Raw genomic sequence first — 26861 nt, 5'->3', positions numbered from 1 at the left:
CGATCGAAAACCTGTGGGAAATTGTGGATAGGCAACTTAGAAGTAAAACCTATAAAAACAAAGAGTACATTTTTGAAGAAATTAAAAATATATGGAAAAATATTGATCAAGATATAATTAATAATTTAATTTCTTCCATGCCTTAAAGGTGCCGCTGGGTAATCGCAAATAAAGGCTTGTGGACTAAATATTAAGGACGCAATCTGATAATGTTTTCTTTTATTTTTAGTGGAAGCGTCGCTTAATTTTTGTCTTATAGAAATATTTAACTTTTCTTTTTATGATCTTGTTTATACGGAAGAATTTTGGTATGTTATGTAATAAATATATGTTTATTAATGAGTGTATTTGTTTTTTTTAAAAAAAGAAACACACTGTATCGTCGCTCTATTTTTGTCCGATACTGTATATATAATAATAATAATATATGCTTGATGAATTCCTCCACATCATCAACAATGTGTAAACTCATATTAGAAGTTGAATCTTTTATTATGCTAAATATACAGGTAGTTTAGCAGAAGGTGTTAAACAATATGGTGCGTAGGTAGGGCCTATAGCCACTTTAATAGCCACACCTATAGCCAAAAAGCTGTTTTTTCAGTATTGTTAAAAAAAAATTGTGTTTTAAAACTAATAATACTAAACAGTGCAAGATCTGTTTTATTGACAAAAGTACCATCCTCCATATCCGTTAGCTCAGAAAAGTGCCTTGCAATTGTCACTCTCTAAGTGTCAATTTCTAATGAGCATAAAAGCAGTTAACTTATATTTTTGTCGAAATTGAGATTTTTACATTAATGGATTCGTTATAAAATTCTACATGTCACTATTCTTTTCATTTTACAAAAACAAGTATTGATTGTTAATAATATCGATGCAACGTTTACTATGCATGAAAGAATTAGAGCACACAAGGCCGTAAGTAGCATCAAAATTGTGGACCACATTGAAAACGTCACTGTGATCCACGGGAATGACCGGTAACTGCAACTACGGTTTTCTTATAATGCGAAAGCTCCAAGAAATAGTAAAACTTGCATTTTCTCGGATTTAACTTAAATGCAGTTAACCACTTTTATGCTTTGTACAGCAGAGCATAAAGTTCCTTCTTCTTCGGTCTTCTTCCCATGGTAAGTGATCTGACACTGGTAAGTGATCTGATCCAATCAATGGATTTACAATTTTACACCTACCCAAGAGCTTGCATTGAAACGAAATTGTTTTTGGTAGTTTTAGATGTATATTTTTGTCTTATCAGTTATGTCAGCTATCTAATTCACCAACCCTTCCTTGTATTGGATTCATCTATCCACAAAATGTCTAAAATGATTTGTCGTCAACATAAGAGATGTTGGAACTAATTTAATATCAAAAATTGCACATTATAATAATTGGTGATGATCGTGTTTACTCCATCTAGGAATACCTGTAAGGTCATTTTACTTTTTTATAAAGTCAATACAAGGTTGCGTAGATTTTATATACTTCTTAGGAGCCAAGATATTTTGCTAGGATATTTGAATTTTGGACAGGTTGACCACACCTCCGTCTTTTAACGGAAATATTCGTTTTTTCAGCTTTTTCTCGGTTATTTCGTTTTTTGTATGTACCTCCGTTATTTTTATAGCTTCGCAGATCAGAAATTTTCGAAAACTATCAAAGCTCACAGGTGACTGATTTAACGCTTTAAAGTTAAACATCATGAATATTAAAGTGTGTTTCGAACATAGAAGACTTCGTAGTTGCAATTAAATATGAATGTTTCACCAAAGAATGTATTTATAAGTAATAAATGATATTCGGTTGTGTAAATATAGCGTAAAATCGTTGTATACTTGTATATTCTATATTTCATTAATTCATTGTTCACTTTCAATGCGGTCTGAAAAGTGCACAGTGATGTGGAGGCGAGGGTGAGGGTAAAGACATGGGGGATATTTCCGTTATTTCTACTCAGGCGATCTGGTCATGCTACTTTTGAATAGAAAACTATATAATGTCCCAAGATCACTAAAAAAAGATCTTTACCTAATTCAAACTATACTTAGATTGGAACTCAATCAAACACATTCACTTATGTTCTTAATGTTCTTTTGTTGTAAACTTTGCTTTTGAAAACTCTCTTTTTTCTTTAGTTTTTACTACTAATATGAGGAAAAATATGTATTTTCTTGGAAAATAAAATTATCATTTAATTTCAGAAATTTTCTGTAATTAGGTGTAATAGAATACGGTCGCCTCTATCTCTAAGTCCTGGGGAATAACATAGTTAAAAGCTTTTCTTTCCAGGGAGTTCTTTTTATCTTGACGACAGACATAAACATATATTTTCTTGAAGTGATGAAACTAAAATAAAAAACTAAATTATAATTTATTTAGCCTGAAGACAATTGTATGCAAATGTACATAAGTGTGATTCATTAATTTGTTATGTAAATCCAACCATATTACGGTTCAAAAAAACACTGGATACTATAGATTTAGATAATGCTATAAAGATTACATTTAATTTCAATTTTAAATACATTTATTATAGGTTTTATTATATCTTTAATTTAATCAAAACCACAAGTTGATGTTATTTGTCATCTAAGCTATAAATAGATACTCACATCAGTATTCAAAATTCTTATATATTATCATTAGTTCTCTTTGAACGGATTAAACTATTTATAATATCAGATTAAAAATATACAAGTATTAGCCATAACAAGGTACCTATATGGATTTTATTAGTTATATGATGTGAAAATTAAATAATTTATTTATTAACTTTTGCAAAGAATTTTCCATTTGTGAATTTAACCTATAAAATGTCAAATACCTTAAAATTTTACACCACAAAACCAGTAGCAAGATTAGTGACATTTACATTTAAATATGTTACATGGGCACATTCTGTTAAAGTTAAATTTACGAAAGTGTCTTATAGGCTTGCAATGTTGGTTTTAGCTGTAAGTTAAAACGATAATGTATTGGAATAACCGACAAAAAAATATAAAATATATTAATCCTGTAAAGAGTTTTTTTGTATACATGTTTAAACATCTATTCATTCTCTATAGATTTATTACTGTTCCTCACATCATTTCATTCATATTTCTCTAAAAAGTCTGAAATTAATGAATTAATATAAATATAACTTACTACCATAGTCTTAACAACGGATTTTTAAAGGTAGTTTATAAATACGGTTATATTACTTAATTGAAATCAAAAAATTGTTACTAATGCTATGTATTGCTCTCACTGTCCGGTGAACAAGTGTTTTCATGGAATCAATTGATCATGGATCTATTTATTTTTAAGGTTCATTGCATTATATTACTGTAATTTTCGTGCATTTCAGGCCTGATTTAATAATTACACATTCATTATTCTTTAAAGTCGCATACATTGAAATTTGCGGACGTGTCGTAACTTTAAGGCTCATTAGCTACGTTTGCAACGCCCGGATCTATTAGGTCCATGGATCAAATGATAGAATATTTTTATTTAGTACAGCCCTGTTTACAAGGATTGATTTTAAGGGTTAAGTTAGTCCAGGATTATCTCTAGGATCAAAATGTCAGTTGAACTGAGTTTAGACGAAGAATTATAGGACATAACCTTTAAATCTTTAAAAATGTTATTGTTTGAAGATAATAAAAATAATTTCATTTTCAAGGCTTAAGCCTGTCCTCTGTATTTTCTTCTTTATTTTTGTGTACAAAAATGTGCTCGTAAGCTAACATCCAATAAAATGTCAAACTTGTCATTTTGGTACTTCAAAATAAGTCCACGTTCCGGTTTACACCGAAAAAAACTAAATTTAATCTACCCTGTTTGGGAAGCATCAAATTCGCGATATCAAATTTTAGTGCGCTGCCGTTTACACCAAAAAATAGTCCTCGTGACGTCATTTGATCCAAGTATTAAATATTTGGTACCCCCGTTGTAAACGTAGGTATTGATACTTGTATGAATTAAAAATCAATAATCTAAAGTAGACGGGAAATCATAAAAATAAAATAGAATATAAGAACATTCGTTCTTGTACATACATTGAACATACGTTTACTTTCATGTATCATTATGTATATTCTAGATGATATGGTATATGAAGAATATCATGAACATGAAAAATCTCAACAACTACTTATTAATCTATTTAAAGCACATGACCTTTTAAGTGGTTATCAATTTATATTCAAAAAGAACTGAGCATGAAAGACGTTATAATGATTTAAGCTAATTTATTATGTTTCTTATAGTCTCTGATGTTTTTAACAATCTCTGAAGAATAGACCCTTATAAAATATCCCAATCATCCATTCACTTTATTTAAGGTCGCAACTAAACTCACAATTAAACAATTTGATTTGATTATTATTTGAACTTCTATTCTGCATATATTTATAGCGTCATCTTTAATATTAATATTTATTTTTGTAATAACAAATGATTTGTTTTCAGTCTCAAGGGGACCCAGAAGAAACCCAACTTCTCGAAGATGCAACGTCAAATTCGAACGAAGGGGAACATGAAATTGAGTTGGGAGAGGTATGAGTAGCACATTGAACATGTACAATATAAAGTTTAGTTTTTGTTAGTTAATCACAATGTTAATTTTGCAAGAAAAGCAAACAACTTTTTACAATTTCTAATTTATTAATTTAAAAAATTATCTATAAATTTCTTGCAAAGTAATAGTATAATAGTTTGTTTGAGTTAGTGCAAATAGTAGAAGCACGAAAAGTAAAAGCAAACAAATGTTATATTTAATCTTCATTTACTTAAGCAACTACCTGATATTATAAATAACTTTTTTCACCAGGTTTTTTAGTTCAAAATTATAAAAAAATCTTTATTATCCCTCTAATTGTAGAGAAATTTCCTTACTTTGCACCCGTCACTGTCTTAGTGGGTGTTCACAACGGAGCATAGTATCGATCACCAGGTAAAATTTTGGCGTTGTTTCAAATACAAGCGTTCACAGTGAAGCGCCGCGCATAGCCTGGACCTTGGTATCGACGAGGTAGCCAAACAATTACAGACACCAATATATATGTTAGATTACATATTTCACCAATTACTTTTTAAAAAACACTTTTATCACAGAAAAACACTATGTGAGACATGGCTGAATGAAAATATAGCAATAGCTCCATTAAATATAGATGGGTATAAATTTTTCTGATTGGATCGGGAAACAAACAGAGGTGGAGGTATCGGAATTTATATCTTAAATACAATTGATATTGAACCGTTACATTTAAGCTGCTCACCATTACTCGAGGAGGCTTGGTTAAAAATTTAATTAAAAAATAAAAATATCGTGATCGGTATGGTATACCGACCACCGGCGGGCAATGTCTCTGACTTTCTATGTTCTTTCGAAAATAGCGTATCCCAATTGCATACAAACTGCCATGATTTGGTATGTAGTGGGGATATAAACATAGATTTGCTTAATTTGAATGATCCAAGAACTTTAAATTTTTCAAAGACAATAGAAATGTTTGATCTGAAGCAGGCGATAGATAGCCCAACACGAATAACTGATCATACCTCAACATTAATAGATGTTATTTTAATGCCCTCACAAGGATATATACATGATATGTTTCGTACTAATGGCGTAAACAACCTCTCAGATAATTTTTTAGTGTATGGACAGTCTTATTTCACAAACACAATGAAACATACCAACTCTACCAAAAAAATCAAGATGTCTTGGTACCATTGATAAAAACAATTTTCTTCAATGTTCCGCTGTTACACCCTTTGATAATATTTTTTATTTTAACGACTCCAATCTTAAAATACTTTGCTTTACTCAATTATTATTAAACCTATTTGATAATTTAGCTCCCTACAAAACTTTTAAATTTAAACAAACAAATCAACCTTGGTGCACTTTTGCCGTGCGCTGTTTGATTAAACAAAAGGACAAAGCTTACAATATTTAAACGAAATATGATACCTGATAACTGGACGTTTTACAAAAATATAAAAATTAAACTACAAACAAAAAGAGAGCTTTTTTACAATACACTATAAATACAAATAGGGGTAACGGTGGGCTTATGGAATTCACTTGAGAAACTGGATATATTGAATACAAGATCTAAAGTGAAATGTTAAAGCTTTGCTGTCCACATATTTTAAAGTTCTTAGTTAATATACAGGGTGTTTGGAGTAGGGTTAGCCAAACTTGGTGGGCATATACATAGATAGGCTCAGATAGAAGATATTTTCTTAATAAACTTGTGTTCTAAAAGTCTCGGGTTTTTTTATATCATTGATTTTGTGTTATTTTCAAGATTTTCAAAAAAATATGCCTTTTGACATCTTTAAATTTTTTCAGCATGTTTTTCACGTTTTTTTTTACATTTGAATTTAGTCTGTAATGTATCTTGAATCTAAAAAAATCAATATCAAGTACAAATAATACCGAAGTAATTCGTTTTGAGCTCAAAAAGTTAATACAAGTAGCAAAAAAAGTTATGAAAGGTAACTTTAACTTGACGCAAAATAAAAATTAAAATTTATCAAGATGTTCAGGTAGTTTTAAAAACATCTCCAGTTAATACTCTTTTCAATAATATACGATGTGTAACACAAAGCCGACTAACTTGCCACAATTCATGACTTTAAAGGAAAATAAAGTAAAAACAAATATTTTTAAAATTTTATGTATTTGTTTCAAAATTACAAATTTTGTTGAAACTGCGCTCCCCTGGCTCTTATACATGCCCTACATCGCCGTCGCATTTCTACTGTTGTAAGGCGAAGTCGCATCTCTTCTCTGACGGTTAGAAAAGCGGCATTGATTCTTTGAATTAAGTGATCTAGATTGTCAATTTCCACCTCGTATTACGAGTTCTTTCGCACGTCTCCATACGTAAAAATCGAGAGGGGTTAAGTCAGGGGACCGTGAAGGCCATGCGATGGGACCTGCTTTTCCGATCCACGAATTGGGAAAAGTATTGTTCAGAAATTCTCTAACGGCGACCCGATAGTGTGCAGGACACCCGTCATTCTGGAAGACGATTGACAGAAGACGGGCCTTCATTAAATATGGGTATATCAGCCAATAATTGTGGGAGATCATTTTGTACAAAATGTAAGTAATTGTCCCCGTTGAGGTTTCTCGGCAAGTAGTGTGGACCGATGGGGTGTCTCCCAATCACACCTGCCCAAACATTAACACTGAATCTTTTTTGGAAAGACTTGGCTCTGGTCAAATGCGGATTTACGTTTTTGTTTTCCCAATAATGTAAATTATGTTGGTTAAATATCCCCGCACGTGTAAATGTTGATTCGTCTGTCCATAAGATGCTTTTTAAAAAGTGTCCATTTTCAACGTCTGCGTGAAGCAAAAAGCGGCAAAATTGTACCCGTCGCTTATAGTCGGCTTGTAGAAGTCGGCTTCTAGAATAGAGTATCACGATGCTAGTAAAAATTGCGGAATTAAGTTGTTGATGTAGTATGAAATTACCTTGCACTGGGGTGTAATGGAAAGGATGCCTTCCTTCTGCCTTGACAACTGACCATGCTTTCCATGTAGAAATGTTCAGATCTGTAGCTTCTTTCCTTGTACTAGTGGTGGGATCCTCATCGAATGCGCGAATTACGTTTTCATCTACAGCAACATCATACTGCCTCCGACTGATCCTCGGTTCTTGAAAATTTAGATTGCCTGTTTCCCTTAATCGACGAAAAGTGTTAGCAAAAGTGTTGTGGTGGGACACGCCTATTGGGGTATTGCTCCTCATAAATTCTTTGTGCTTCTGGCGTATTACCATTGGCTCTTCCATAAGCAAAGATAATATCGGCGTATTCTTCGGTAGTGTATGCAGCCATTGTGGCGATAATGATACGAAAATAAGGAAAGTCACAAAAACAATATAAAACTCAATTAACAGCAACAATAACAACAGTATTAACAATAACAATAACAACTACAGAAACGATACAATACTAAATTAACGACTTGGGTACGTAAGAAAGCTAAAAAGTTACACCATGACAAATGTCAAATGACAAGAACAATATGTAACACATATTGTTGCTATCACAACAACAATCCCATAGCATGTTCCACGATCTCCTCATTTGACCATTCAAAGAATCGATGCCGCTTTTCAAACTATCAGAAAAGAGATGCGGCTTCGTCTTACGACAGTGGAAATGCGACGACGACGTAGGGCATGTATTAGAGCCAGGGGAGCGCAGTTTTAATAAAATTTGTAATTCTGAAATAAATACATAAAATTAAAAAAAATATTTGTTTTTACTTTATTGTCCTTTAAAGTCATGAATTGTGGCAAGTTAGTCGGCTTTGTGTTACACATCGTATATCATTGAAAAGAGTAATAACTGGAGATGTTTTTAAAACTACCTGAACATCTTGATAGATTTTAGTTTTTTTTTTGTGTCAAGTTAAAGTTACCTTTCATAACTTTTTGCTACTTGTATTAACTTTTTGAGCTCAAAACGAATTATTTCGGTATTATTTGTACTTGATATTGATTTTTTTTAATTCAGGATACATTACAGACTAAACACAAATGTAAAAAAAAACCTGAAAAATATGCTGAAAAAATTGAAAGATGTCAAAAGGCATATTTTTTTGAAAATCCTGAAAATAACACAAAATCAATGATATAAAAAAACCCGAAACTTTTAGAACACAAGTTTATTAAGAAAATATCTTCTATCTGAGCCTATCTATATGCCCACCAAGTTTGGCTAACCCTCCGCCAAACACCCTGTACATAACTGTATATAACTGTAGCATACTGACATATACGTTTTCAGAGTTCTGGAAAATTACTAAGGTTTTCCCACTACCAAAAACTAAAAATGAACCGACGGATTATGATGAATTACGACCTATATCAATCTTATCACCATGTTTAAAAATATTTGAAAAAATTTTAGCTGCCAGACTAATAGAACACTTAAATGATTTCATCATGTCAAGTCTGGGTGCTGGAAATTCTTGTGTTCTTGTACTATTAGATATATATAAATCATGGGCTACTTTTTGCAATATTTACTATATTGAACTTTCTGAAGATGCTGTTAATCTAATCAAAAGTTATTTATCTGAAAGAGTTCAATATGTGCAAACAGATAAAGGCTCCTCAGACAAAGGTTCTCTCTACTGTGACGCCCCCCAGGGTTCTGGGCTTTCACCGTTGCTCTTTTGTATTTATACTTGTTACATTATACATGCAGTTCCACACGGTACAGATTTTAGCTTTGCTGATGATAAACAGCTACTCTACACCAACATACAAAATAATGTAGCACAAGCACAGTTACACATTAACGAAGACTTAAAACGCTTAGTCAAAATCTCAGAACAACATCATTTAAGAATTAATCCCACAAAAACTAAGGTACTAATTTTTGGGAAGCATAAAACCGATATAGAAAACTAACTTAAACTAAAATTAAATAATTCACAGCTATGCTGTGTTCAAAAAGCAAGGAACCTGGGAGTTATATTAGATACTGAATTAAGATTCACCGACCATGTTTTTTCATGTGTACAAAAGGCATATGCCAATCTAAAATTACTGTATCCGTTAGATCAGAAACTAATCCGTTAGATCAGAATCTATAGGCATCCATTAGATCAGAAACTAAAATTAACTTTAACAGACGCACTTTTATTGAGCCTCTTTAATTATTGTGATGCGGTTTAGAGTCCCTGTTTGACCAAGCAGGATAAATATAGAGTGCAGCGAGTTCAAACGGCCTGTTTGAGGTTTGCATATGGTATAAGAAAATACGACCCAGTTATTCACAAATTAAAACCTTCAAATTGGCTTGACATGGAAAACCGTCGTAAACTTCACTCAGTGGTTTTGTTTCATGCTTTAATTTTCAACAAAAGCCCTCCATATCTTTAACAAAAAATTAAATTTAGATCCGACGTTCATACCTTAAATCTATGATTTACGGGTTACGCTATCTCCACTCTTGCATAAAACAAGTTTATTTACCAGATCATTCTCGTATAATATTCACATGCTATACAATAATATACCCTCTAATTTAAAAAGTTTAAAACCAGCATCATTCAAATATCGTCATAAAAAAACTTGCTAATAAATTCATAAACCAAATCTGAACTGAAAGTGCCGAGTACAATTTACAACAGGGTTTATGATTTTTTATATAAGGTTGCTTTCATCCTGTCTCAGTCTCAGCTGTGTTTCATAGCGGAATGTTTTTTTTTTCTTCTAAATCAAAAATTGTATAAGTATGCAAATTATATCATTAACGTGCTATAGCGGCAAATAAGAATTTTATTTCATTTATTGCTTTGTATTTTATAGATATACATTATAGCCATAGGGAGTATATTTATTATCAGTTGAAAACTGCCATACACTCCTTTTTTGTGGTAATAACTACATTTATATTTTTTTTTATGGGAAATTGGATATAACATATATGAAGGAAAATATGTATATTTAAATGCAACAAAAACCAAGAGCAATTAAACCTAACACTACAGAAAAAAGAATAACACCAAGTTGTCTTGTTATGTTAACAACAAGGCGGGACTTTTGTTGCTTTCAATTTTAAACATATATAATATAATAGTTAATTTATACATAAGATATATAAGACCAGTTTTGATGCGCCGATTTTCCAAAGTTAATCTATGAAATTTTTCGCAAAAGTAAATAATGGTCATAAGCCCTGCTTTGAATAACACCCAAACTTTTTAAAAAAATATATACTTAAGAAATATTCTCTGTACGCGCTCAATGGTTTTAATACAAACCTCATATTAAGGGGACCAAATTATACAAGCATATTCCAATTTTGGTAATACCAGACTGTCGAACAACTTCAGACAACACTCCACATTAAATTTTTAGTAGATCTGACAATGAAGCCCATTGTTTTGTATGTCTCATTCACCATACTGATAATTTGGTCCGTAAAAGTCAGATTGCATTAAACCACAACACCCAAATCCCTTTCATTTGTACATTTCTAAAGAGAAGAACCATTAATATTGTAACAATATTCTACAATATGATGATTCAGGGTTATAGACATAGTAGAACATTTTTTGTTATTGAGGAGGGCATTTGTACTACACCAGACTATAACTTTGTCAAGTTTTACTGCAGGCACAAGCAGTCCTCCACTCAATCCCCATGTATAACCCAAAATCGTCAGCAAAGAGCAAAGCTTCAGAGTTACTCTTTGCAGGGCACAGGTTATTAATGGCCATCAAAAATAATAAAGGTCCCAAATTGGAGCCCTGGGGGACTCCAGATGTACTACTGTAGATATCAAACTTGGCATCCCTGACTTCAACAAATTATATTTGATAAATATGATTATGAAATATGTTAATAGTGACGTTGTTTTCATAGAGAGACTTTATAATATTGCTATGCTTCATTTTACCGAATGCCTTCTCCATATCAGTATAAATAACATCTACTTGTTTCTTTTTATTTAGAGCATTATGAACAAACAGATAAAACTTACAAGATTGGTTAATGTAGATTTCTTAGGTATAAATCCATGTTGGTGCTCAGATATGTTGAACTGGATGAATTAGTACAGTCTATTAAATAAGGCCAATTCAAAAGCTTCTGAGATTGCATTGAGAATCGTAACTGGACGATAATTTGTTGCATCATTCTTAGCACTTTTTTTGAATACCAAACTTTTGGATGTATCGAAGATAGTAGACTAAGATTAAACAAATTAATAAGAGGTTTTACCAATACAGTGCGAGTCTGTAACTTGGAATAAATTCAATAATAAATAAATGGAAACGCTCGGACACGTCAATTGAGTGTAAGTTGCGCATTTTTTACAATAAAAAGTTTTTATACAGGGTGTGCCATGTAAGCGGGCCTAATACCAACTTTCTTATTTTAAATGAGACACCCTATATGTTATTATATTTTTGGATTCTCCAGAAAATTCCAAATATTTTTATGTATAACATACATCTTTATTCACCTGTTTAAGTTTTGATTTTTTATTTTAAAAATGTTTTAAATTCAAAAAATTTGCGTTTCAGTCAACTAATTATATACCATAATTTTGACATTGCTACAAGACTGTCTTTACTGTCTGTGCCTGACAACTGTGCCTTTACTGTCGGATATTTAAGTTTCTTTTAAGTTTTTTACGAAATGGGCTATTTAAGTGAAAAGCACAGGATTGAAATATTAATGATGATTGGGTACGGAGATAGAACAAGAACCCAAAATGAAGTTTTCCATTTATTCAAACATAAGTATCCTGATTTACCACCCATATCTCAAGTACTATAAGCAAGATGATTGAAAAACAGTTTCGGGAAAATGGTCACGTAAGAACAATAACTAGTTCTCGTCGATCTGCACTTAATGAAGACACCAAAATTAATGTGTTATTAGCCATTAAAGAAAATCCTAATATTCCGACTAGGCATCTGGCGCGCGAATTGGAAGTGAGCCAGTCTTCACTAGTAAGGGTTCATGAAGCAGAAAAATTGCATCCCTTTAAACTAATTCTCCAGGAACTCAGTGAGGAAGATGCAGAAAGAATAATTGAATTTTGTGAACAATTTATGGAAATAATGCAGAATAATAATTTTATTACAGAAAACATTCTCTTTTCCGATGAGTCGACATTTATGCTGTACGGAGAAATAAATCGTCAAAATTGCCGTTATTGGGCACAAGAAAATCCATGTTGCACGAGGCAAGGCCACACGCAACACCCAGAAAAAGTAAATGTTTGGGCAGGAATTTTAGGTCAGCAAGTTATAGGCCCAATTTTCTTTGAAGAAAATTTAAATGGAGCAAGGTACTTACGGTTTTTACAAGAAGAACTAATTCCAAATCTAACTGTTCTATTCCCTGATTCAATAGAAGCTGATATGTCGAATAGAAACATCTGGTTTCAGCAAGATGGTGCGCCTCCCAATTTTGCAAGACCTGTTTCAAACTATACTATTTTTCCAGGCAAATGGATTGGCAGGAGAGGACCTTTTGAATGGCCACCAAGATTGCCCGATTTGACTCCTCTGGATTTTTTCCTATTGGGATATTTGAAATCCAAAGTTTATCTGACCAAGCCGGCAAATATTTAGGAGTTGAAAACTAGAATAAGGGTGTCGAAACATTTCTCCAGAATGAATAAGAAACGTTCAAAATGAATTTGTAGTACGTTTAGGGCATTGCCAAATAGTAAATGGTTTAAATTTTGAACACTTAGGTATTAAAGAAAAATATTTAAAAGAACCCTCTTTAAGTTTATGGAATACGTTTTCTTTAACGCCCTGTATCTTAAAAACAATCTACGGGATGGTACAGGCAACAATAGCGCATCATAAGTCTCTAGTAAAGAGCCCTTGTAGCCCTTGTTGCCCTCTACAAAGAGGGCTTGTTATAACCAAATCCAATAAGACATCAAAAACAAAAACAAAATTTGTATAAGCTAAAAAACTATTAAAATCACATTTAGGCACACTACGAACATTAAAGACCAGATCATAAAGATTAAAATCATCTAAAATTAAACACTTATTATTAAATTTGAACACACACTACAATTTACTCACAATTTAAAAGTTTTAGTAACACAATGGTAAAATCTAAGGTAACCGTCAACACTACAATTAGGTACGAAATAAACAACTACAACAAACATAAAATCATTATGATCAAGACTAATTCTAATATAGAGAGCTTCAAGATTTTCATCAAAAATATCACGTATATCAAGTTTCAGCCTTTCTTCCGTTCCTTATTTAACGCTAATAATACACCCCTAACCTGCTTTTTATCTGTAAGGTTACTGTTCCTGTCTTTTCTAAAAATAACTTTATCAACTTAAATAAACTAACGCCAAAATAAAACTGACCTACAACTCGAAAAAAGCAAGGAGACCAGGCAATTTTGAGGGTATGCTATCGCCGTAGCGAGGGTCGGCGCTCCGTTGTGAGCAGACCTTTCAAGCTTTTGAATTCATTAGTCGTAAGATTTTGTTTTGGAAGGTTTGGCAGTCTGATGACTCCAGAGGTCAATGAGACATAGCTTAGCATCATCTTGGTCAGATTTTGTTCTATATGTATTTGATATATTCTTCGGTGTGTTTTATCAGCGAATATTCAAGCAGTCAGTATTTTTTTCCAAATTTTATTTTGCTCTTTTCCATACACCAAAGTCGCCAGGAGAGCCAGTTATTAACTATTAACATTTTTATTTTAGATAGTAAGAAATGGCCATGATAAAGCCGATCCTTCTCAATTTGAACTACTTAAAGTTCTGGGAGAGGGTTCGTTCGGAAAAGTATTTTTGGTTCGGAAAATCGTTGGCAACGATGCTGGCACGTTATATGCCATGAAGGTTCTAAAAAAGGCCACCCTAAAGGTTATCACAACAGTTTCCTTTAGACGAATTTTGTTGTAATGCGATTCTTTCTAGGTTAGAGACAGATATCGGACAAAAATGGAGAGAAACATTTTAGTAGACGTTGAACATCCCTTTATAGTAAAACTTCACTATGCTTTCCAAACCGAGGGCAAACTGTACCTTATTCTTGATTTTCTAAGAGGCGGAGATTTATTTTCACGTTTAAGTAAAGAGGTAAAATTTTTTTATCCCGATGCAACTTTATTAAAAAATAACACAGGATATTTTTTTAGGTCATGTTTACAGTAGAAGATGTTAAATTTTATTTAGCTGAACTAGCATTAGCTTTACACCACTTGCATTCCGTGGGCATTATTTACAGGGATTTGAAACCTGAAAACATATTACTAGGTGCCGACGGCCATATCGCTCTTACCGATTTTGGTCTCTGTAAATTGCCTGTAGCTGAAGGAAAGACTTACAGTTTTTGTGGAACTGTAAGTAAATTTAGAATTGTTATATTTTATTGCAATGTGATGATGAGGAATAATATTATTTTTACGAATATTAAACAAAAGAAAATATCAATTAAATGTCATTAAATACAAATTCTATAAGATTAAGTATGTTTTAGATAGAATACATGGCTCCCGAAGTTGTAAACCGTAACGGTCATTCTTTCGCCGCCGATTGGTGGTCTTTTGGAGTACTTATGTACGAAATGCTTACAGGAGTTTTACCTTTCCAAGGGCAAGATAGAAAGGATACTATGACTAAAATCCTAAAGGCCAAACTAGGGATGCCTTCACATTTAAGTCCTGATACTCAAAGCTTACTTAGGGCTTTATTTAAACGAAACCCAGCCAATAGGTGAGTAATTAGGCCTCAAACTTTTAGATTCTCATCTTTAATTTAATTGACCTTTTGCTTACCTTTCTGACTTCTTTGCTCTATTATTTTTTCGTCATTCTCCCATAATACATCTTAAAAATTATGTGTCGCTTGTCCCTAATATCGCGTTAAAATCGTCTAAGAAAATATTAAATTAATATAAGCGAATTAAAAATGGTGTTGATTAGAATTCGATCGGGAAAAACAAACTTCTATCTACTGGTACTACTTATTTTACCTTAATGTTAATATTTGCTTCTTTCCACACTTTTGTAGTCTTTTTTTGTGTGTAAAAAAATGTGTTTTAGATTGGGTGCAGGTCCTGGTGGTGTCGAGGATCTTAAACGTCATGAGTTTTTTGCTTCTATAGACTTTGAAGCTCTATTACAGAGGAAAATTAGACCGCCTTTCCAACCAGCTGTTTGTGGGCCAGAAGACGCTTATTTTGACTCTGAGTATACGAGTAAAACTCCTAAAGACTCCCCAGGAATTCCGGCTAGTGCCAATGCTCATGAACTGTTTAGAGGGTGAGATTTTACTTTTAGTATGATAAGAATAACAAATTATTAGATTCTTATTGAAAAACCAAATGAGGAAAAACTGTGAAATAATTATTAAACATTATGTTAAACATTTATCCTTACAGGAGATTTTTATTTCAGATTTAGTTTTGTAGCCCCCTGCCTGTTAGAAAACGGCGTCACTTATAAGAAAACGGTTGAAACGCCGATGAAGTCATTCCAAGCACAAGATAGAAATTTTTTCGATGATTATATTTTGCTAAATTTATTGGGAACGGGTAGTTACAGTCTTTGTAAACTAGCAAAACATAAAACTACTGGGCAACAATATGCGGTTAAGGTAAGAACTTTACTATATTGTATTTCAAATAGGTAGAGAGTAATAAAATGTTAATTTGCGTTTTGTGGTCATCCATGGGCGTAGGTTAATTTAGTACCTAGTTCATGAGTAAAGCGAAAAAAAAGGGTATAAGAAGGGTACAGGTATAGGATGGTTTAAAACATGGCCATCCTAGTTTTGCTGTAGATGAAGTTGTAAGGGAAGGTTCTTCAATGACTGGAATAGGGAAATCTACCATTTATAGACTATTGTGGGAAAAAAAGGCAGAACAAGTGGAACCTCCAAAGCATAGTACAGGAAGACGAGCCAGAGTCGTTGATGAAGACACTAAACATGCAGTTAGAAGAAAACTTCATTGTTTTTATTTCAAAATAGAAATACCAACTTTGACAAAATATGATTGGAGCTTGGCCGAGACGATAGTATTGCTTTGACGAGTAAAAAGCTCTTGTGGATAAATTTAAAAGATATGGATTTTGTATGGAAAAAGCATAAACGGAAATCGATTAACATGTTTATAAATGTTGAAATTGTTTCCTAAAATAAAATGTTTCCTGAATCCTAGAGATCCAATTTTCGATCACATTCTGACACAAATTTGGTCCACTCTCACAAATGGTGCGAGTTATGTTGGCCTTTAAGGGCCGCAACCGTTTTGCGTTTGTCTACATATACTCGAGATTTGGCGTAGCTCCACAAGAAATCCAATGGAGTTAAATCGCGGGGCCTAGGTGGCCCAGTTGATATTGGCACCTCGCGATATAACGGAACCTCTGAATCTTTCACGTAATAAATGTATTGTCTCGTGTGCAGTACAGTGGCCCTACGTGCCATCCTATTGAAACTACATGTTTTGTAGATTCATTCCATCCAATTTGGCCAAAAGAAATTAGTTATCATGCCCCGATATCGATCACCGTTTACAGTAAGTACGACTTCTGCTACGTTTTCAAAAAAGTAAGGACCGATTACTCCGCTGGACCAAACAGTAACTTTTAGAGAGTGCAATGGAACCTGATGAATGTCTCGTGGGTTTTTATCGCACTATATCTGACAATTTTGCTTATTAACGAAATCATTTGGTCAAAAATGGGATTCGTCAGAAAAAATGATTTTTTCCCCGAATACAAGATCCGCGTTTAACTGCGCTAGAACCCAGTCATCAAATATGCGGCGTTGTCTATGGTCGTTAGGTTTCAGTTCTGTTGTGTCAATTGCACTTTGTACGGGTGAAGACCCAAATCAAGATGCAATTCGCCAAGTTGACGTCTCAGTAAGTCCAAGTTCTTGCTCACGACGCGGAATGGACTGTCTTGGATTCTTACGAACACTTTCCCGGACTGCAGCAATATATTCTCGTGATCTTGTGTTCCGATTATGTCTATAGGCCTTGCTTTGTCTACCACTGATCTGGTTGTTTCGAATTTCTTTATGGGACGACGAATTGTTGACTCTGCAGGACGATCGAATACCATAAATTAAACGCAGTGCACGGAACGTTTGGTGAACTGAACACTGATTTTGATAATGAGTCCACGTTGATCAATCGTGTAACGTTTCACAGTAAAATGTCACTACTAACTGAGTATTCTGCTGAAATTTAACGGCTGTATCATTCTTGCCTTGGTTATGCGCTGTTGTTAGGCATTGAGAGTTAATAATGGAAAAACCTTTATTTTCTATATTTAAAAAACTATAATTAGAAAAGTAATGATAGAAAATAAAATAAATATAATCTATTCATTTAGGATTTACGATAAGTCGTAAAAGTTTTCTGTTTGCGGGAACTAAATAATTAGTTGTTTTTTTTATTGTTTATTCTCGAATCCAATTCCCATTTTAGATTATAAATAAATCTATGTGCGACTGTCGAGAAGAAGTAGAACTTCTTTTAAGATACGGACAGCACCCAGGCATTGTAAAATTAAAAGCAGTATATGAAGAAGCTACCAAGTTTTATTTAGTCCTTCAATTGCTTAAAGGAGGAGACTTACTGGACCATATGATAAAACGAGTAAGTTACCTTTACCCTATAAGCGTGGTTAAAAAACTTGTCTAATTAATATTATTGATTCCAAAATTAACAATGAATAAAAATGATTATTATTTCTGAATTATTGCTTAAAAGTAATTATTTATAATTAGCTAAAAAACATTGCAAAATGCTTGTCATGCATATTTTGTATGGAGATGGTCAGACTTCCCCCGTATTCTAGGAGTCCTTGTGTCCTTGTTGGTAATGCTAAAAATCCTTTTTATTTATGATTTATATTGGGGTCAATTTAATAGTTGTCAACTATATAAATTTCCCATTGCTATTAATTGTTTTACTGTGTTAATTTCTTTGTATTAAAGAATTTTTCATATTTTAAATTAGAAAATGCTTAAAAAACTTTTATTCAATATCGGTTAATTGTTGTAAAATTTATAGTGCTTAATCTAAACATTTCTTTAACAAACATTATAGCTACAATTTTCTAATTCTCAATCTTCAATGCATTTCTTTATTTATACTTATTTTTCAATAGATCCGACTAACTGAAAGAGAAGCAGCGGTTATTTTAAATACCCTAGCGAACACAGTAGCATATCTGCACGAAAACGGCGTGGTACATAGAGATTTAAAACCCGAAAATATTTTATTTGTTGATGAAAATTGTGCTCCTGATTCCGTAAAAATCTGTGATATGGGATTTGCAAAACAGGTGAATTTTCCCTTTTATAATGATTGTTTGGTTTTTTAATCGTGAATATTTTTTAGCTTAGAGCTGATAATGGCTTATTAATGACCCCTTGTTATACTGCAAATTTCGTAGCACCTGAGGTGTTAAAACGTCAAGGTGAGTAATTTAACTTACTTGATACTTTTTTCCACCAAGACCACCACCAAACCCAACAAATGGCGAAACATTTAATCTTCATATTATCTCGTTTAGGCTTGCTTTTGATTTTATTCATATATTGTCTAAAACTGGAACCATTCTGTATATATTAATAAAGGTATAATCATCTGAATTATTCGTGTTAAACCTTTCTAGCGACGATATTAATACTTATTTTTCAATAGGCTACGATGCAGCTTGTGATATATGGTCCCTAGGTGTGATTTTATTCATTATGTTGTGTGGGCAGTGTCCTTATAGTACGGCTCCTAATGATAGTCCTCAAAAAATTCTTCAGCGAATTAGTTTAGGAAGATTAAATATAGTAAGTAGGAAACTTCTTAAAATTAGCATGAGATTAGTAGCAATGTCCTTTAGTATACAAGTTTTAAGTTGGAAATGATTTAACTGATATTTTTTCCAAATAAAATTCTTTTATTGTAACATTATCAGAATCAACTTGTCTTGAAGTTATTTATTCTAATTGTAAGACCTTTTATAAATACATCTAGTTCAAATTGTCAGTAAATTATTATAAACGCCTAATTTTTGTCTTTTTTTAATTTAAACATTAATCCTTTATATAATTTAAAGATGCTTTTATTTAATCTTCTATTCTGATTTATTTTATTAGAGCCATAGGTGGAAACACGTATCGGTAGAAGCAAAAAAATTGGTGACTGAAATGCTCGATATTTCCCCGCATCGAAGGCCTACTGCTGCTCAGTTGGTAAAACACCCCTGGCTTAATGCTCAAGTTGCCGACTACTATGCTCAAAATATGGTAAGAATTTTTGCACATTGCCTAATTTCAAGTTAAAAACTAATTTTTTCTGATACCCTGGTAAGAAAAAATCGTATTTATTAAAACCGCCGTACTTACATGTTAGTTTTCTCTGCGCCGATTTTTCGATATATCACTTAATAGTTTCCTAAATATGATTTAAAATGAAAAATAGTTTTAATAATTCATTTTTTTAAATCATAAGATTCTTTGTTTACAGAAGTCTAATGCACCAGAGAGAGTAAAACAAGTACAAAATGATGAAAGCCTGCACTCCACAGATGAAGGTGTGAGCCAACTAAAAGAAACAGTTGCGGCCACGTACAGGTAAAATTCAATTTAAATATTTTTAAAGAATAAATATTGAAAGTCTTATATATATGTCTGAACTGGAATGTCGTGCGAAATTTTAATTATTAAATAGTATATACTTATTACTATGGTAATTTTAATTATTTAAAAACAATCGTTACGAAGACAAGTTACGAAAACTTATCAACATTATTTATCGTAATATTAAAGTCTATAAATAATATTTTTATCTATATTTCATATAGGCTGGTAACCACTTTGTAAACTATTTTTAAAGTTTACATTTATCGTAGTACATGCCCTTAGGATCTGGATCATTTTCTCAGTTATTTTCGCAATTATTTACTTTTTAATTTCTTTTATAGGGCGATAACGACGACCCAGGTGGCCAATTTGGGTCCCGTAGATATGTCAGAGCTAGCCAGGAGACGAGCAATGGGAGAAGCCGGGCAACACTTGAAAGAAACAGTTGCGGCTACATTCAGGTAAATTCGTTTTACAAATTATTAGTTTGTAGAGCTCATTTTCAATAAAATACATGAAGATTTGACAACAAAGATAAGAAAAAATTTAATTAAAAGATACTTTTAACCGGTACTAATCTGAAATGTCGAGTCGATGTCTGAAATGGGAGTGGGGAAAGGTATAAGAGCAGAAACTCATTAAAAATAAGAATTCCCTAAACGAACTTGATACCGCTCCTGAATTCAAGAATTAGATATTTATTATATCTTATATCAGTTTTTTATTATTATTTAAATAATAATAAAAGGCCGTATTTTTAACTCGGCAGCAACGCTGTTTACTTAACCAAACCTTTAATTAAAAAAACATATATAAGTGTTACAAAAATACTTGATAATATGAATTTACATGTTAGAATGATATGCAAATTTGAATTAAAAAAAATATACGGGGTGTAAAAGTTAAGTCAGTTATTTTAACACCTTGTAGAGCTCGTCAAAAGATGTTAATACCAAAAATCACCTATATAAAAGTTGCTTAATAAAAGAGTTACTTATTATACTATTATATTACACATTATTGAAAATTATTTAAAAAAACCTTTATTCAGTTAAATGGTTACCGCTTTTACAAAAGTTGTTCAAAATTATCCCCATTTATTTGATTAACACATAATCTTGCTCGGCGAATCCACGACTCTTTACAAGCTTAGAAAATAAAATCCTGATGTCCACAAATTAAATCACAAAATAAATAACAATATTCGGAAACCGGAGAAAATTTCATGTTGGATAGACATAAAATTAACATTTTACATAACATGCATTCATTATGTTTGGTGACGCTCCCGAAGAATTTGAAATAAAGTCCGGTCGTGAAACTAGCACGCGAGTATCGTTCGGCGCGGCAATTTTTTACTACAAATTTCAGGAAAATCGGTAACAAATTCGAAAATTGAAATTCGGCCGCCGATTAAAGTTGAAACGACTCGCCGCGCAATTTAAGAAAAAAATAAGTCATTAATCTTGACATTTTTAGATTAAAAATTACACAGGAGTAGCTGATAAACATTGAATAAGAAATTCTTGTCTTTATTTTCTCCCTAACGTTATTTACAGCCATACCTCGTATTTACCACAAATATCAGTATTTAACAATTTTGCAGCTAAACATGAAAATAATCAAATCACAAAACAGTTTTACCACTAACCAACTCTTTATTTTGCTCTCAACACGTTTTTCTCTAACGGTGTTAACATCTTCGGGAGAAGATTAAAATTAAAAATAATCGCTGGAAAAAGGCTGTCCGGTGTTTTGGAACATTAAACCTTCGACTATGACATATTGGACGATTATAAATAAAACCCCGTATGCTTAATTCCTGCAATATGTATTCAGGGACTTCACTCCTTAAAGCTTTTTTGTAAAAAGCAGACGAAGTGAATTTTAGACCTATCAGACATATTAAGCCACTTTAGTCTGGCAAACCAAAATTATTCGCAGACGAAAAATAATACTTTATAATTTATATTATAAATAAGTATTATTTTAATATAAATTATCACACATTTCAATATAAATTAAACACTCCAAGAATAGGACAAACACATAAATACAGTTTGGAAGCACCAGGGGTTTTATACAGGCTTCATTTAAAATTATTTTATTTTTGCATACGTTTCTAAACGAAATGTAACTCTTTTAACTAATAGTGTTTACTATTGTTTTGCTGGGCTGGGCTAGGCTAGTGCAATAAAACAACTGAAACTCTTTTACAACAAGTCTATTTTCCTTATATCACTTCCATTACATTACTACTAAATCACATGTACACCATAGCATGCTTAAGGTAGAGGAGAAACCTGGTTATTACAGAATTACACATTACTATGGTGAAAATATAGGTGGAGCTAGTAATTCTAGATTTACATGAGTTCTAAAACGTACCTTTGATAATTTTTTTGAAAGAAATATATTGGCAATGTATTTTTAAGATTTAAATTTTTACTTTCTAGAGCTATTGCGACTTCTCCCCAAGTAGCTCATTTAGGCCCCGTCGCGATGTCCGAATTAGCGAGACGAAGATTCCGAGATAAAGCTGCGCAGCGGGAATCATCAACTTAGTTTTAACGGCCTTCAGTCAATTATTTCAAAAGGTCAGTAGTTAGTAGCTATTAGATGCTTTAGTATTATATAAGAAAAAAGACATAATGTAATGTGTATTTACTTTGTACCACTGGGCTGTTTAAGAAGTTTATATTACCTTATAAATTTGTTGTCTATCGGCGTTATTAGCACTACTAATGGTTGTGGTAAAACATTTACTGCGTACGACTATGATTAGTTAAGAATTAAGGCTAAGGCTACTTGAAACAGAATTTAAGGTTTTACCTATAAAGTAAAGCATACACCTTTTAAGTTTAACATATTGAAAAATGATGGCTGTCCACTATAAAGCAAATAAAAAAAAAGTAATTTTCGCTAACCTTAGTATGGTGTGCAACATTGTTTTCTTATAGAATATAAAAATTTTGTTATTTATTATGCTGAATGACTGGTGAATCGAAAACTACCACAATGCTTTATATGGTAAAAAACAATTTTTTGCTAAAATAGGAATCAAATGTTTTAAATTATTGTCAAAAGAATGACCAATAATTTTTTTTTAGGTATTCAACTATTGAAAGTGCAAGGAATTGGAAAGTGCAATTTATTACATCTACCGTTGAAGATTCTATTAGGAAAGACGGTATTGTTATGTATACAAGTCTAAAAAGGTTGTGAAACGTGAGTTTTAAATGAATTTTTGTCCCAGTAGAAAGCTGTTTGGCATTACTATATGTTGTCTTCTTGTTCTAAAATAATTTTTTCTAATACGGCAAACCTCAAATGAGTCTTTGAAATATGTTCCTTGAGATCATTACCGTTTTAATGTTATAAGAATAGTTGTATTATTGCCAGTTATAGTTTATAGATTAGTATACTTAGTTTAATTTATTTTTTTATGTTTTCGTGCATTTAAAACATTTATTTAAGTATAAAGAGGTTACATTGAATGCAATGGAATTTAATAACTATTGCAGGACATACATATATTAACCCAAAGATCCTTGAATATGAATGTATCCTAATGTGAGCCCCAATGTCAATAAATGTCTATATATTTTAAACTATATATAAATTAGCTTAAAAGTGCCAATCAAATGCTAAACTCCAGTAAATATATTTATATTTTTTTAAGCAGAAAAATTATTTCAAAAACAAATAAATTTTTCGTTGTAAAATTTAGTATTAACTAACATAGCTGGTGGACTGAACGGCCTTAGCTAAATGTTATAGATCAGAAATAATTTAATGTAAACAAGTCAAATAATATTTTTGTCATGAAGTAACAAATTATAAACCTCTTTGTCTTCTCTATCTCTCCGGCATTGTTTTTAACGTAACTTTAAATTGTATTAAGTTTGCGCATCAGTGGCTAGAGGGCATGAATGTACCTGATAATTTTAAGCAATCAATGTAAACTTTTATTTAAATTGTAAGTGTGTTGTTCACTTTTCCAGTGATGTTTTAGTTTATTATACTAGATTTATAGAAAGCGTAAATGATTTGGATATATTATAAACCATAAGAAGCAAAAAAAGTGTTTCATGAAAATTATTTGATCCAACACTTACATTTTCTAAAGTTATTCATTTATTTATTTTTTAAACAAAAAATTATTTGTTGTAACTTTTGTATCGGAAATAACTTGTCTATATGACAATTACATTTTAGATACATTATTTTAAGAAAATTTGTGAAAATGCATATATTGTCCTAATAAACACATTTATTATTATTATATTCTTAGATATTCCGATAGGCTGAAATGTTTTAAGTTTATTACCTTACTAGTGTGGAAATTTATTTGTAATCGCAAGAGAATGAATAATGAAATGAGTATTTACAGCTTTTTCTTTTGCTTCTTATGGTATACGCGAGAACAAAGCTTTATTGACATCTTGTATATAATATTTTTTTGATGTCATAGATTGATTCAATGTCTATATTATTAATTATTCAATGCAAAAAAACAACCCGTTTCACGCCTTATTGTGAAAATAGTTCTGTATTTTTTTAAAACATGTGCAGAGGAATTCTAAAGTCGGAAAATGTTTAATTATTCTTATAATAAAATTAATTGCTAAATTAAAGTCGAACCCATCGACATTGACGCTCGCATTCATAATTTAAACCTAATTGTTGAAATTTATTATACTCTTTTTTGCTCGCATTGATAATGCAATAATTATATAAAGTATATTTATCTTTAGTCACTCAAAAATCTTTTATAATGCACTAAACAGAATAACATTTAGATAATAATTCTGTTCACCATTTTACATATTGTTTAGACGAATATCTTACTTTGGAATGACCCTGCATAGATATTTGAACAACAGATTAGCCTAGTGTCAGAAGAATGGAAATATTTTATAAAATTTTTGCCTAGACATGCGCTTACAGTGATCAACTTCAAACCAAAACAATCAACAAAAATAGGATAATAAATACGCTTAAGTTACAACAAATATTATATGTTTTAAAAGTCCACTAGCCAAGGTCTTCAGCTATATCTCTATTGGTAGTTCATAATGCAAGTAAAAATTAGAAGAATCGAACCGAAAACGTATAAAACTAAAGATGTTAAAACTAAAGTGAAAATATCCTCTAAAGTAGGTAAATTACCATCGCATGCTTACTTTAACTTGAAATAAAGCCAAATAATTTCTCATTAAATCATTATAACTAATTGTCAATTAATTTATAAGCATATTAGCGGCTTTTTAGTAAGGACATAGTTTAACCTCCATTTAGCAACATTTCTGTATGGTATATAATTAGTAAAACTGTTGTTTGTTTAAACATGTTCTAGCTTTAAAATCTCATTTCCTCAGATTGTGGCGTTTGTTGTGTTTTCTTCATTTGAAGTATATACTAGAAAATATGCTTTTTTATAATGTCATACAGGATTCAAAATTTAAAAAAATATATCATTCCCTTACTCTTATTACTTATAATTGATATAACTGAAACCGATTGTAACTGGACATTCAACCTAATTAGAAATGATGTGATGTGAGTTGTATACTTTAGCAATGAAAAAAAAAATAGTATTTTAACATAAAAAAAATTATAAGAGATGTTGTTATAACTGCCGTGTTTTAAAACAAATATGTTCCCTATCATATCATAGAAATTGTCTCACGGGTTTAAAAATAAAATTATATTACTATGAAATTTGGAAATCTTTTATTTCTAGTAATTTAATCATCCCCATCCAGTAGTATAATTTGCAATTTAAAAAATCCTATTTGCATTTGGATATACAAAACAGTTTAAACACTTCACTCAGACTATTTGTTTTTTCCCCAGTTTCACTGTCTATTATGACTCAAAAACTTGTTTTAGTTCTAATAAAGTTTTCTGTTCTAATCTAAAGATCTATTAAGTTTCTTATAACGTGAATGTTAATAATGAATGGGTAAAAGTAGAATTCAAATAAAAAGCCTTGGGGCAAAAGTGCTCAATAGATGATATTTCAACATATCATACAGATATTGTGTCCTCATACTGAACTTGCTTAGATAGCAATATGTTTGCTAAATATCAGATAATTTTAAATAATTTGCTACAAACTCAAGCTATTATTTTGATTAAATATATATATAGGGTGTTGATTTGAAAACTTCCCGCCACGGATTTATCGAAAACCACTGTTTAAAAAAAGAAACGCCGAAATACGTCAAAAGGTTTGTCAAGGGGGACAACTTTCTAACCTAAAATTACTTCACCCTCTGCCCCCCAGGGTCATCCCCTTAAAAATTTTAAATGGCAAAGGGTATCGAGTAATAGCTTGTTTAAAAGGTCTTTCGAAGTCTTTTATTTTGACGTTTGATTTTTTTAAATCGGTCGATTCTCATCTATATTCACATATATATAATTCTATATTCACATACATATATGATATGAAGTATATAACATATCAGTGGCGGCTCGCGCCCTGTAATCTAAGGTAGGCGACATATTATTATAACAGTGCGCACACCGAGTAGCCCGAGCTCCCCCTCCCCCGCTTTTTCGGGATTTAAAAAAAAAATTGTGGTGCCACGGCCACTTGTCATTAATAATTTACTAAAATTAAGAAAAAAATAAAGTTTTCGAAATCATTAAAAAAAAATTACCTAAAAATAGTATTTTTTTTAAATTTAGATTTCAATAAAAAAAAAATGCGGAAAC

General features: G+C 31.7%; 1 protein-coding gene across 1 annotated transcript in view; it reads left to right on the top strand.

Moving 5' to 3' along the window:
- The window catches only part of LOC126748695 (ribosomal protein S6 kinase 2 beta), a 36934-nt gene extending 11157 nt beyond the window's left edge, over positions 1 to 25777 (top strand). Inside the window, exons 2-17 of the mRNA XM_050458074.1 lie at positions 4459 to 4545; positions 14241 to 14402; positions 14457 to 14618; positions 14678 to 14881; positions 15019 to 15254; positions 15584 to 15802; positions 15938 to 16136; positions 17980 to 18150; positions 18665 to 18841; positions 18898 to 18976; positions 19204 to 19343; positions 19653 to 19802; positions 20023 to 20129; positions 20480 to 20599; positions 22595 to 22735; positions 23249 to 25777. Coding sequence (XP_050314031.1) covers positions 4459 to 4545; positions 14241 to 14402; positions 14457 to 14618; positions 14678 to 14881; positions 15019 to 15254; positions 15584 to 15802; positions 15938 to 16136; positions 17980 to 18150; positions 18665 to 18841; positions 18898 to 18976; positions 19204 to 19343; positions 19653 to 19802; positions 20023 to 20129; positions 20480 to 20599; positions 22595 to 22703 — 2322 coding nt within the window. The 3' untranslated portion in view covers positions 22704 to 22735; positions 23249 to 25777. The remainder of the gene's footprint in view (positions 1 to 4458; positions 4546 to 14240; positions 14403 to 14456; positions 14619 to 14677; positions 14882 to 15018; positions 15255 to 15583; positions 15803 to 15937; positions 16137 to 17979; positions 18151 to 18664; positions 18842 to 18897; positions 18977 to 19203; positions 19344 to 19652; positions 19803 to 20022; positions 20130 to 20479; positions 20600 to 22594; positions 22736 to 23248) is intronic.
- Positions 25778 to 26861: the final 1084 nt, after the last annotated feature.

Source organism: Anthonomus grandis, chromosome 22, assembly GCF_022605725.1.
Source record: "Anthonomus grandis grandis chromosome 22, icAntGran1.3, whole genome shotgun sequence".
NCBI lineage: Eukaryota > Metazoa > Arthropoda > Insecta > Coleoptera > Curculionidae > Anthonomus > Anthonomus grandis.
The sequence above is the reverse complement of the archived record's forward strand: the minus strand, read 5'-3'. Positions and strand labels throughout refer to the sequence as shown.